The sequence below is a fragment of the Calliphora vicina genome, chromosome 2 (assembly GCF_958450345.1).
Source record: "Calliphora vicina chromosome 2, idCalVici1.1, whole genome shotgun sequence".
Classification (NCBI taxonomy): domain Eukaryota; kingdom Metazoa; phylum Arthropoda; class Insecta; order Diptera; family Calliphoridae; genus Calliphora; species Calliphora vicina.
Window position 1 is genome coordinate 12,825,173 of NC_088781.1, and position 13,375 is coordinate 12,838,547.

Below are 13,375 nucleotides of genomic sequence, written 5' to 3' on the forward strand. Positions count from 1 at the left end.
GTATATTCCCATGTGCCAAAGAAGCTCTGGCTCATGTATAGAATGATTCATTTGAAGTATTTTTTGTGGCTACTGTCATTTTATTTTTATTCGATATTGTTTGACAGTTCATCATGGAAAGACTCACACCGCAAAAACGTCTCCAAATTACTCAGCTTTACTGCGAAATGCAACATGAGAAATCATTTTGGTGAACAGTTAATTTCGTGATCCTGATCTGTCAACTGGTGTCCTAGATAATGAGATATCAAACCTTTTGTTTTCTTTGGGGTTATGTAAAGTCAAAAGTTGCGATTTTAGACTAGGAAGCCAACATTACTCTCGTAATTCGAGAGATACCGGTGGGAATGCTGGATATAGTGATCGAAAATTGGACCATCCGGATGGACAACCTCGGCGTAGTCACGGCTAACATTTGAATTTTACCTTTAAAAAAAAAATGCCAGAGATTGTTCTTCCTATTCTATTTCAAGTGTTTTAATTAAAATTAAAAATGTAACTTGGTTAGAGATTAGGAGAGGAAACAATTATCGGAGTATCATTAAAACTCAGATGTTACCCGTAATTTCATAGTACCTACATCCTATACAAAGGTAAAGATCGAGACTGGACAATTTTTTGATTACCCTGGCAAAGTTACCATAGTTAGATGATCATTTAGTTATGTTTTTTAACTTAGGGACAAGTTTCAGCACACAGTTCTGAGATCTACTCCGAACATTCAAGGAAATCTTTTCGAATTACAATGTATTTAGCACACATTTTCGAACATTTTCGGATTGAGTTACACAGTAACAGTCCAGGCTACTGGCTGGTCGCCTTCTCACAATAGCTAGTTGTCGGAGTTTACTATTTTCAATTGAGGTCTTCTGTGGTTCAAGAAGGAACCTGCTTTTACTGAATGATTTCATGGTCCAATGGTAATAGCAAAGTGTAGTTGAACGGACTATGAAACTGTTTTTGATGTACCATTAGGTCACTTGTTACATCTCGCGGCATGTTCTATTCAAATAATTCTACAACTTTAAGATTGGCTTGGTTTGTATCTATCCAATGAGATTTCAGAGAGAACTGAAATTTAGCAGACAGGAAGAATCTCCTTCGTGATCGATCAAATTATTTTGTATGTAGATGATGGAGAAGGATTATTTTTTGAGGTCCAGGTTCCATGAAATTGTACTACTTGTACTGGTATGGTTCATAAAAACATACCAGTACAAGTTGTGGGGCTATCATGGGGACCCAGACCACAATCAGGACATGAATTTGGGTAGACACGGTCTATGCAGGACCAGACACCTGAGTTGTGCCGAACAACTCGAGTACGTTTTTTCTCCGTATCAGCTATGAGCGGTAAGCGACCTCTAAGTACGACGTTCATGCGGTATCCTGCGAGCGCGGTATTGTGTGTCTCTATGTCGTTCAAAGCTGGCGTATACGAATTCCGGTCCAATGGATCCTGCAAATAACTCTGTATGTTCTCCTCGTTGTTCCATCTCGCGGCATGTTCAATTCAAGAAATTCTCCAATATTGTGATGGCTTGGTTTGTATCGCATCCTATGAGTTTTCAGAGAGAACTGCATAATATTATGGTTGCAGATAGGTAGAATCTCCTTCGTGATCGTTCAATTTGTTTTGTAAGTAGGTGATCGAGAAAGATTATTTCTCCAAATCCAAAATTTTAGAACATTCCAAATGGTGTTATTGTAACAGCAACAACTTTACATTTTCCGGTGGTTCTGCCTTGAGGTCCAGGCCAAGGAATTGTGCTACTGCGACTGGTATGGTCCATAAAACCATTCGACAAAGTGATCTAGGGTTGGCTGGTCTGTTTTGGGAGCTATCATGGGGACCCAAACCAAAATCGGGACATACATTTGTGTCGGCACGATCTATGCGAGACCAGTAGTATGTTGCTCTATACCTACCTCAGTTGAGCCAGAACAACTCCTTTGCGTGGTAGGTTTTTCTCCGTGTCTGCGGTAAGCACCCTCCAAGTACTACGTTCATGCGGTATCCTGCTAGCGCGGTATTGATGGTGTATCTATAAATGTCGTTCAAAGCAGCCGTATATAAATTCCGGTTCAATGGATCCTGCACAAACCTCTTTAAGAGCATGTTCTCGTAGGTGTTTCCTGTCTTGGGGGATACTTCGGCTGTGTGATGTAGAAAATAGGATGACTCCTCCGATCACGAGGAGGAATTTGTTTTGTCAATAACGTAATGTTGTGTTCCATTACTGGGAGAATATTATTTTCCTCGTGAAGATGATGATCGAAGCAGCTATAAATATTTTTCCACAGGCTATCACTCAACGAAGGTGACTAAGGACAAATTAATCGTCTAGTTGGTAATTGATAAGTTTTTTTATGATCCATGTGCTGGCAGCTAGTGCTTGTTTTTACTTCACAATTTGTGCTTGATTGCAGTAGCATCAGCTGAGGAGGTAAAGAGGTTGTCAAAGGTGATCCCCAAAATTGTTAGATTTGAGAAGGTTAGTTGAAGGAAGGTTGACTCAAATCCATTTCCATAATTCAGAATCCATTTTTAGAAATTACGAATGTCTTTGAAGACAGAGACATGACTAAATGTATATAAAGGCTTACAACATCACTAGTCCTTTCCACAGAACTTTACAGATTTAAACCAGAAGAGATTCAAATTAAGATGTTGGCATTTTTCCAACAGATCCAGGCTTCGATTAGACATTGGATTCGTCGGTGTCGACTATTCGCGAAGTTGGCAGGAATATCTACGTCTCCCCTTATCTCGTTGCTCAATTGAAAGGAACAGTTGTTAGGCTCAGATATAGTGGTGAATTTGAATTACTCATTTTGAAGTTGCATATGATGATCGAATTTTCTTATATCGCAGGTAGAGTTGTCAAATATTCGACATATTCTAAAAACCGGTTTTCGAATAATTCGAAAAAGCATAATTTTTAAAAAACGGTTTTCGGGTTTTTCTATCGAAAACCGGTTCGAATAACTGGTTTTTAGCTTTTTTTGTCAATTGGCTTGTAATTTCTACATTTTTCATTTGCGATCCCACAAAGTATATATATTCTGGATCGCTATAGATAGCGAAGTCGATATTGCCATGTCCGTCTGTCCGCCACTATGTTGAAATCAACTTTTCCGTGGCCCCCAAATAACTTACATACGTAATTCATACATCAATATATCGGGAATTCTTTCGTCTCGTTTGCTATTTAAAATCGAGAAAATCGTTCCACAAATGGCTGAGATATAAGGAAAAAACCAGGACAACCTCGATTTTTGACCTACATATTTTTGACCCATATCTGGATTACTAAATCATTAATATAGACAATAGATATATAATGATAGATATTTCAAAGACCTGTACAACGACATATACATATGTATACATAGTAAGTTGGACCCTACAAGGGGCAAAATCGGAAAAATATTTTTTGGAATTTTTTTGTACGAAAAAAATTGGAAAAAACTTTTTTTAAAAAAATAAAAAACTATTTTTAAGTATAATTTTGTGAAGATTCGGCACAGCCGTCCTTTTGTAAAAACCGGTTTAAAAAAACCGGAAAATTGGAAAAAAAATCGGTTTTTCGAATAATTTGAAAACCGATTTGACAACTCTAATCGCAGGTTAGTTGGCCGAATTTTAAATCGAAGGTGGCGGAAGAGGAAAGCTACTTTGTAGCTTTGTGGAATACAATACAATTACTCTACCATATATTCTAGTTAGTGTTAACAACAGACAATTTTTCTTTCGCGTTCCTGACCTGTCAACTGGCGTCCTACCTTTGGATTTTTTCTTTGGGCTTATGTGGAGTTAAAAGTTGCGATTTATATTATAGTTTAGTTAGCCGTAATATTAGTATTAGAAGGAGGCAAAAGAGGAAAGCAACTTGGTAGATTTGCGGAATCCAATACAATTACTCTACCATAGATTCTAGGTAGTGTTAACAACAGACAATTTTTCTTTAAGAAGACTTATAACAACTTAATGGTCCGTTCCAACGACATATTCGCTTCGACAGATGTATGATCATAAGGGTTTTCCCCAAGAAAAATCGCATGTATATCAGATTGAATCAAGTAATATTATTATGTATTACTGTAATAATTCATTTCTTAAATTTATAAAGAAATAAAATTAAGCATTAAGAAATAATTGTTGGAATTATATAAATTTTTATTACCATAAAATAGAGTAAAATAATTTTAACAATTTATCGTATATAAAAAACACTAATTTTACATCCTCATCCGTAAATAAAAAAAATTATAAACATTTAAATACTATAAACAAAAAATATGTAAAATAAAAAATAATTTCATTAAAAATTAAAAAATTTACAATTTGGCGCGCAAAGCTTCAATACGACCAGCTGTGGAACGTTGAAGATCCATCAATTTCATAGCAGCACCCATGTTACCTTGAATCTTAATTTTACCTTGGAAGAATGCTTTTTGGGGAGGGAGTTTGCCAGTCATCAGATCCGTAACATCCTCATCATTGATAATAAAGGTAACATCACATTTTTCCTTACCGTTCAAGGTGATTTTCCCTTTGCCTTCTTTGGCATTAATGGTCCAGAAAGCAATTTGGCCATTGGGACCATTTGTCACTTTGAAACCGTATACAGCACGGACTTTCTCAATCAAATTGTCTTTATCGTCTTGCATAGCTTCTTCGAGAAGTTTCATTAGGGGGGCAACTTTGAAACCATCCACACTGGAGGCAGAAGTCAAATTGTATTTAACACCAGCGGCAGCAGGGAATCCTAAGCGATACAAGGTGACAACGACAGCACCACCCAAACCCAAGTTGTGTTGCAAAGCCAATTTGACATCCTTAACCTGACGTTTTTCAGCCAAACCACGCAATTGCCAGCACAATTCAGCGCACTGAGCCAAGCCAGTAGCACCCAAAGGATGACCCTTGGAGATAAGACCACCACTGGGATTGATTACATATTTACCACCGTAGGTATTGTCACCACGATCAATGAGCTCAGCGGCACCACCTTCAGGGCACAGACCCAAACCTTCGTAAGTGATCAACTCGTTGGCCGAGAAACAATCGTGCAATTCAACAACTTGTACATCGGTTGGCTTATAACCAGACTTGGCAAAAAGACGGGAGGCAGCCAATTTAGTCATATCATAACCAGCTATCTTCATTAGTGACTTATCCTTAAAGGTCGATTCTGGATCAGAAGCCATTTCCATGCCAACAATTTCAACAGCTTGTGCCTCTAAACCGTGTCTGCGCACAAAAGCTTCAGATGCTAAAATGGCAGCACCCGAACCATCAGAGGTGGGACAACACTGCAACTTTGTTAGAACTCCCTCCACAACAGTGGGAGATTTCATAATTTGTTCCAAAGTGTATTCATCGCGGAACTGGGAGTAGCTGTGGAGAAGGCATTGTGCAAAAAAAAAACAAGAAAACTCGTATGTTATATTGTATGAGGAAGTCTAACTCTTGGCAGAGTAAAATTAGCATATATATTAATGTTTATGATTTAGTGAATTCTGCTGGAGTATGAATGATGATTGAATTAAAACTTTTAGGTTATTTTATGTAATTTCATAAGCAACTTCTTCATTTTTAATAAATATCAATAATTTTCTAAGTACTATATTTTTCACACAATAACGGTATTCGAAATGTAGAGTACTTGGCCTGGTAATGTAGTAAAAGAGCTCAATAGCAAAAAACTAAAAACAAAATACATTAGAAATAGAAATATAAATGTTTGTCAGTAAATAGCTCTTCTGCTTTTTTACTAGGCCAAGTCCTCTAAATTGTGAATACCGCTAATATTTTTTTTGGAAAATTAACAAGTTTTCGGTTCATCGAGTACATAGTTGGGGGTAGTGCACTAATTTTTAACTATCACTAATAGTTAGTGGTAGTGTAAAATATTTCACTAATTTTTTTAATGTTTAGTGATGAGTTGAAAAATATAAGCCTCACTCAATAATAGTGATAGTGTAGTTAAAATTTTTTAACTAATAATATTTTGAAAATAGTTAAAATATTTTTTTTGCAGCCTAATGAAATAATTTTTTCTACACTAAAATTTTTAGTTAAAAAAATATTCCTGCACTATTTTTTTCAACAAAGAAATGTTTTACTCTATTCATAGTTTAAGTTAATATATTTAAGGAAAAAACGTAAAAGCGGTATATAAATATACAAATTACAATAAAAAGAGAAATAAGCAATTACACATAAAATAATTAGCGACTATTGGCTTTAAGTAAAACAAGCTTTTCGAAATTCGAATCACTTAATTTATTTCTCGGAGGAGAATCCACCATTCCACTAAAAGAAAATAAACGCTCTACTGGAGCAGAAGAAGCCAAAGGCGTGTTAAATTTAAAAAACATTTGCCTTATTATTGGATATTTTTTGAGACTGCAAATATCAGTGTCCGAGCTTAAAAGGAATGCACGTATTTCACTATGCCATCTTTCTGAACAAAGGTTGAAGGTCCTAATATTGAAGATGTTAATAAACTAAGTAATTTCTTTAATAACTTTTTCACTTACTGTCAATTTCCCCAAAATCTAAGAATCCTACATTATCAGTGTTTTTTTGTGTTATTATTTCTTCGGATGCTGAAAAACACTTTGAAGCTTGCTCAACAAACATCTGTATATTTAATATTCTAGTTTAAACTGGAATAACTTCACGATCACTAATTTTGAATATATTAGTGCAAAGAAAATTACTGAAGCTTTTTTTTAGTTATTGTTAAATTTTTTAACTATTTGAGTTTAGTGCTTATTTCTACACTACCACTCAATTGATTTATAGTTAAAAAAATATCACTATCACTAAAAAATATTAGTGATAAAAATATAAGCTTCACTACCACTAAAGCTGATGAAAATTAGTTAAAACTATATTTTTTAAAATAATATTTAGTGCTAGTGAAATGTTGATTGCACTCAACATTTAGTGCACTACCCCCAACTCTGATCGAGTATAAGAAAATCAGTTAAACTGGTAAACCAATATTGAAAGAAATTAATAAAATAAAAGCTTAAATAAAAATTAATTATGAGAGCTATATTCGGCTGTGCCGAATCTTATTTTTAGGTAAACAAAATTTAAAAAAAAAAAATTTTATTTCAATTTTTTTTTTTTTTTGAAAATAAAAAATAATTTTTGAGTATATTTTTTTCAAAATTTCTTTTTTAATTTTTTTTTAAAAAAAGTTGTTTTAAATTTATTACCGAAAAAAAATTTTTGGTGAAAAAAAAAATCGGGTTAAAAAATATCATTCCAGATTTTTACTCAGTAATCCTGATATAGATCAAAACTAGGTATAAAATCGATATTATCCTGGCTTTTTTCTTATATGTATCTCAGCTATTTGTGGGCCTTGTTTGTCGATTTTAAATAGCAGACGAACTGGATCTAAAGCGGTTATAGTGATGTATGAATCATGCCACACCAGCTCAAATGTTTTCGAAATGTTGAGTGTGACTACCTTACTTTTCCCCATGTGGTGAATTGATTGATACCACTGTTCTGAAAGAAAAGTCATTAGGTCTCCAGTTGAACAATTGTCATTCAGAAGTCTATTCGATTCTAAATAATTTACAAGTTGATAGTTCAACAAATAAGAGTGCTATATTCGGCCGAATCTTATATACCCTTCACCAAATTGTACTTCAAAATTTTAAATATTTTTAGGTAAACAAAATTTAATTCTTTTTCCAGTTGTTGGAAAAAAAAAATTTCGATTGTTATTTTAAATTTTTAAAATTTTATTTTTTTTTAAATTTAAAATTTTTTTTTTTTAAATATAAAAAATTTTTATTTTGTTTTATCATTTTTTTTTTGGTGAAAAAAAAATTCGGGTAAAATTTTTTTTCCGATTTTGACCCATTGTAGGTCCCTCTTACTATGGTCTTATATACGTCGTTGCAAATGTCTTTGAAATATCTATCATTAGATATCCATATTGTCTATATTAATGTCTTAGTAATCCAGATATTGATATTGATGTATCATGTATGTAGGTCAAAAATAGGTCAAAAATCGAGTTTGTCTTGTTTTTTTCATCATATCTCAGCCATTTGTGGACCGATTTTGCTGATTTTAAATAGCAAAATTCTCGAAAGCATATCTGACAGAATTATTGAAGATTTGGATCCCGAAGATATCTGGGGTCTTCAGAAAAATGATTTCAACAGACAGACAGCCGGAGATGGCTTAATCGACTCCGCTATCTATAAGGATCCAGAATATATATACTTTATAGGGTCGGAAAGGAAAAATGTAGAAATTACAAACGGAATGACAAACTTATATATACCCTTCTCACGAAGGTGAAGGATATAATAAGCTCTCCATAACCTTAGAGAATTCAAAATAAATGGAGATTGGGGGATAAGGCTGGACGTTGGCCAGCTTCTAACAATGAGAAATAATCCCAGATTGATATGAAAGGTAAAGGTTCGTAAATGGACGAGCCAGTGATTGCTGGAATACTAACAAAAATTTCATATTTAAGGTTATTTTTTTAAGGAAATAATAAATTCATTTAAAATACATTTTATTTCCTTTAAATTTACTTTACAAAAATAACAACCCAATTAACCAAACGATATATTGGGTGTATAACTTAAAAATGCGGGATTTTTTAAAATTTTTAGCTTTTATTTTGAAAAACTTGTACAATATGACCGATTCCCATCATTCTAGCAAAAGAACTGATAATCTTTTGAGGCCAAGAATGGATCTAGTCAATTTCGGATACTCTATTCTTAGGTGAACCCTATCCCTGAGAGAGTGTTCTGCATCAATCGATACAAACAGTATTCGTAGGGAACAAGGTCTGAACTATAAGGCGGGTGAGTCAAAACTTCCCAACCACTTCATTCTAAATAGTATTTAAAAGGTATTGCAACGGTTTCATGTCTGGCCGCATATTTTGGGCGTTTTTCGGCCAATGCTCGCTTCAAACGAACCAGTTGCTTTCGGTACAGGTTCCCTGTGATGGTCTGGTCAGATTTAAGCAACTCATAATAGACAGGATCCTTTTGCTCTCACTAAATAGAAAGAATTATATTAGCGCCATGGATATTTGGCTTTGGTTTCGAATCGGCTGTTTGGCCGGTTAGGGTTATCGTAATGAATCCAATTTTTCTTCGCAAGTAATGATTCGGTACAAAAAACATTTTTTTTACAGCGTTCAAACATTATTTCGTACATGCAAAATCTTATTTGAAGGTCTCTCGGCTTCAATTCGTATGGTACCCAATTTTCTTGCTTTTGAATCCTGCTGTTCGCAAACGTTTTGAAATTGCTGCTTGAGTACCTCCCAATAATTTTGCAAGCTCTTGTTGAGTTTTACAACAATGTTCATGGAGTAATGTCTCCAATTCTTGGTCTTCAAACTTTTTTTCCTGGTCTGGGCGATCTTTGTCTTCCTCACAAATCATGAAACTGACGAAACACGTTCACCATAGGTTAATAACCTTATTAAAAAAAAATGTGAAACCCAAGGTGGCGTGTAATTTTGCTAATTAAGAGTAAAGAGCTTTATTTACAACTTTGGTATCTTTGGTGACCCCTACTGAAATTTTTCCCCAAAAATGTTCGTAGATTATTTTAATCATCAAAAGTCCTGTTTGAAAGGACTTTTTTGATTTTCTCGAAAAAAAGGGTCAAATTGTCCCCTAAAGAGAGGAGCTAGAGAGTTAAAATCTTCCACAAAAATTATCCCCATTAAATTCCTCAACATAACTCTGACAATAACAATTATCTCAGAGAACTTACAACATTTGTTTCAGTTGTAAATTAATTTTAATGCTGCCTTCGATCAAAACATTAAAACTTTGACCCACTGTAAAAAAAATTCCGACCAGCTGGACTATTAGTTTATTCTACAACAATTATCTACTCAACATATACTTTCAGAATTATAGGGTCGCTATTCTGTTCTCATCTAAAAGTCTTAATTTGTTGAACAGTATTATTAATAAATTCACTGAAATTGATTGTTGAGAGGTAAGCTAGTTCCTATGAGCATTTCACAGGTTGCTAAGGCCACACCATCATCAGAATTTTCTACTAATTTCTATAATATAATTATATTTATTGGTGCAATCTAATCGATTTTATAATATAAAGATTGAATTTAATTTTTAGTTTTTACAATGCAATGAGTGCTGAATTTTGGCTGAATATTTAAGAATAATTTTAGTAAAACAATTTAGGAAATTTGTGGGAAGTAGTGTAGTTTTCTTAATTGTATATGTAAATATGTGCGAAATGTTTGAAAAATCATAATTTTTCTCATTTAAATCCCAGCTGATATATTGTAAACTATCTGCGAAAAGTGATTTTATATAAAAAGGAGGAATTATTATGTATTTGTGGACAAAATTTGCAAAAATATGTATTTTATTAAAACCCAATGACAAGGCTATTTGTTATTTATAGGCTTTTTGTATGCGATAATTAACTTGTATAACTAAAGTAAACTTTGTTCCTGTTTATTATGTATGCATACTCATTTACAGAACTGATAAGATAGCAGACACAGTTTTATATAAAATAAAATTTTAATGAAATGTATGAAACTTTTTTACCTTTGTATTAAATTATGTACATATTTTTTTACTTACGGATTATTTACAGAATGTTTATGGTTTTTCCAGGCAATTTTACCAAAGTGTTCGGGTTTGCTGCCATACTTCTTCATGTGTTCTTTGCCGGCATTACCGAAAATTTGAGCAGCCATGGGACCGGTGCCGATTTCGGTTAATTCTGCCATTTCGGTGATGTGACGTTCCATGGGATTGGCACGATCAAAATACTAACAATTTTAATGAAATAAACATTTTTAAGTACTTTTTGTTATATTTATAAAAAAAAAAAATAAAATTACCTTGGCAGCCAAAGAACCACGTTCCATTTTTTCAAAACCCAAAGCCAAAACACAATCAGCATTACCAGATTCAATGATTTGTTTACCCAAATACAAAGCACTGGAACCAGTTGAACAATTATTATTGACGTTGTACACTGGAATGCCGGTCATGCCAACTTCATAAAGGGCACGCTGACCACAGGTGGAATCACCATAAACATAACCAGCTGTAGCTTGTTGAACTTCATTGTATGAGATTTTAGCATCAGCCAAAGCTTTGGTGATGGCCTCCTTGGCCATATCGGGATAGCAGACATCAGCACGGCGACCAGGTTTTTCAAACTAGAATAAAATATAAATTTAAATACATTTAGAATTAACTGGTAGTAAAAAGAGAAAAACATATTTTTTAACTTTGAAAAAACTTAATAGGCTTACGAATTATTACAGATTATCCAAGTTTTGCAATATTTGTAACAATTCGTAAAATTAGTTACTGAAAGACCTAACGAATGTAGGCTAAGACTTTAAAAGATATAAAATTATTGTTAAGAAATTGAAAACCAGCCTGAATTAATATTATTTATTATTTATAGCTCGTGTCCAGTGGTATACAAAATATGACAGGTTTTCATTGTTTTTTTAAACTACGCTTTGAATGTCGAAACCGGAGATACTAGTTTCAAACAATGTTTAATTCCGGCACTTAATGGGTTAAACAAAAACTTAAAAACCAACAAATATTCAAAAGTAAACCCTTTAAATCAGTTTGTAGAAGTTTCTGAAAAAACTAGACTTTAATCTTCAATGTATTTTCTTTTGTTTTTAACTTTATAGTTAAACAAAGCAAAGTCCATTTACCAGTCTGTGCAAGAAGTTTTTTCTTGTCCAGTTTTTATGTCCAAACAACAATATTCCTCTCTACTTACCACTTAAAGTTAAATATCAAATTAAAGCTTAATTATTTTCCGATATTATTAAAAAACATTAATTTTATAGTTAAATATTTAACAAACATTAGTATGTATAGTAACTTGTGTGATCAAAGTTCAAAAGTTGTTTTTCATTTTGCAATCAACAGTGGATTTATTTTTTTTACATACCTTGGTCATTCCTACACCAACAACATATACACGGGTTTTTGCCATTTCTTTCTGTTTATGTTTACAGTTACTGGAATGTTTATTCTAAAGATATATTTGGTAATTCCTTGTTAATTGTTGGAACTCCCTTTACTTAATGAAGTGGAGCAATTGCAAAATTTTTCATTAATAATTACTATCGCTACAGAGATAAAGATTAGCGATGAAAAATTACTTTATTTTGTTTCAGTACAGGCGTTGCCAACTTACATTACATATTTGGCAACACTTTACTTTAGTGGTGGTACTTTTCAGTTAATTTTTCTTAGCAACAGTGATGGTGAATAATCGATAAATTATTACATTATGTTCTGATAAGAATAAAAGCTATTTTGATTAGAACATGTAGTTGGAAAACAGCTTAGAAACAAATAAGAGAGCTATATTCGGCTCAAGGCAAATTTATTTCGGCTGTGCCGAATCCTTTATTCACTTCACCAAATTATACTTTAAAATAAAATTTTTAAATATTTTTAGGTAAACTGATTATGGAAAAATTATGTTTTAAAAATTTATTAATGAAACAAATTATTTAAAATTTTTTTTTAATTCATTACTGATAAAAATTTTGCTTTTGTGATAAAAATTTGGATTAAAAAGATTTTTTCCCATTGTAGGTTCGACAAGTAAGAGTGATATGTTCGGTTGTATATATTTGGGGGATTCAAACGGTCTCCTATTAGGTCGTATTGTCATAATGTCATAAAATATTTTTTTAGTTTAAACAAATTTTTGTTGGGTTTCAAACAAAAAAGTTATAAACTAATAAGATTTTTTAAACTATGTTTATTGGTTTGTCATAAAATAACACTTTTTTTGTTTGCAGTACAACAAGAATTTGTTTAAACTAAAAAAATATTTTACGACATTATGACAATACAACGTAATAGGAGACCGTTTGAATCCCTCAATTAATTACTTTAAATTATACTTTATAATAAACATTTTTAGGTAAATGAAATTATTAAAAAAAAAAAAATTATTAGTGAAACAAATTTTTTAAAATTTCTTTTTAGATTAGATATCCATATTGTTCATACTAATGACTTAGTAATTCAGATATACAGTGAGCCTCAAAAGTGAGTATACACAAAAACTTATTTGATTTTTTTATGATAATGAAAATTCTAAAATTTATCATTCGATTAAAATGTTAAACTTTCGGTTTGTTGGAGATTGGGTTGAATAATAGATTCGGTTGTGAAAAAAAAGATTTAAGTCGGGCTATAATGATTTTCATGATGATAAAATGATTAATAAAATCAAAAAATTCGCTGGTGTTTACTCACTTTTGAGGCTGTGTGTAGATCAAAACTACATAAAAAAATCGACGTTATCCTGGTT

General features: G+C 32.5%; 1 protein-coding gene across 1 annotated transcript; it reads right to left on the reverse strand.

Moving 5' to 3' along the window:
* Positions 1-4,156: 4,156 nt before the first annotated feature.
* Positions 4,157-12,215, reverse strand: ScpX (Sterol carrier protein X-related thiolase). The gene is made up of 4 exons (XM_065499332.1): positions 11,993-12,215; positions 10,908-11,231; positions 10,645-10,835; positions 4,157-5,404 (listed from the first exon to the last, which is right to left on the reverse strand). The coding sequence occupies exons 1-4, from the start codon at positions 12,035-12,037 to the stop codon at positions 4,342-4,344; spliced, it is 1,623 nt and encodes a 540-aa protein (XP_065355404.1). The 5' UTR covers positions 12,038-12,215; the 3' UTR covers positions 4,157-4,341.
* Positions 12,216-13,375: the final 1,160 nt, after the last annotated feature.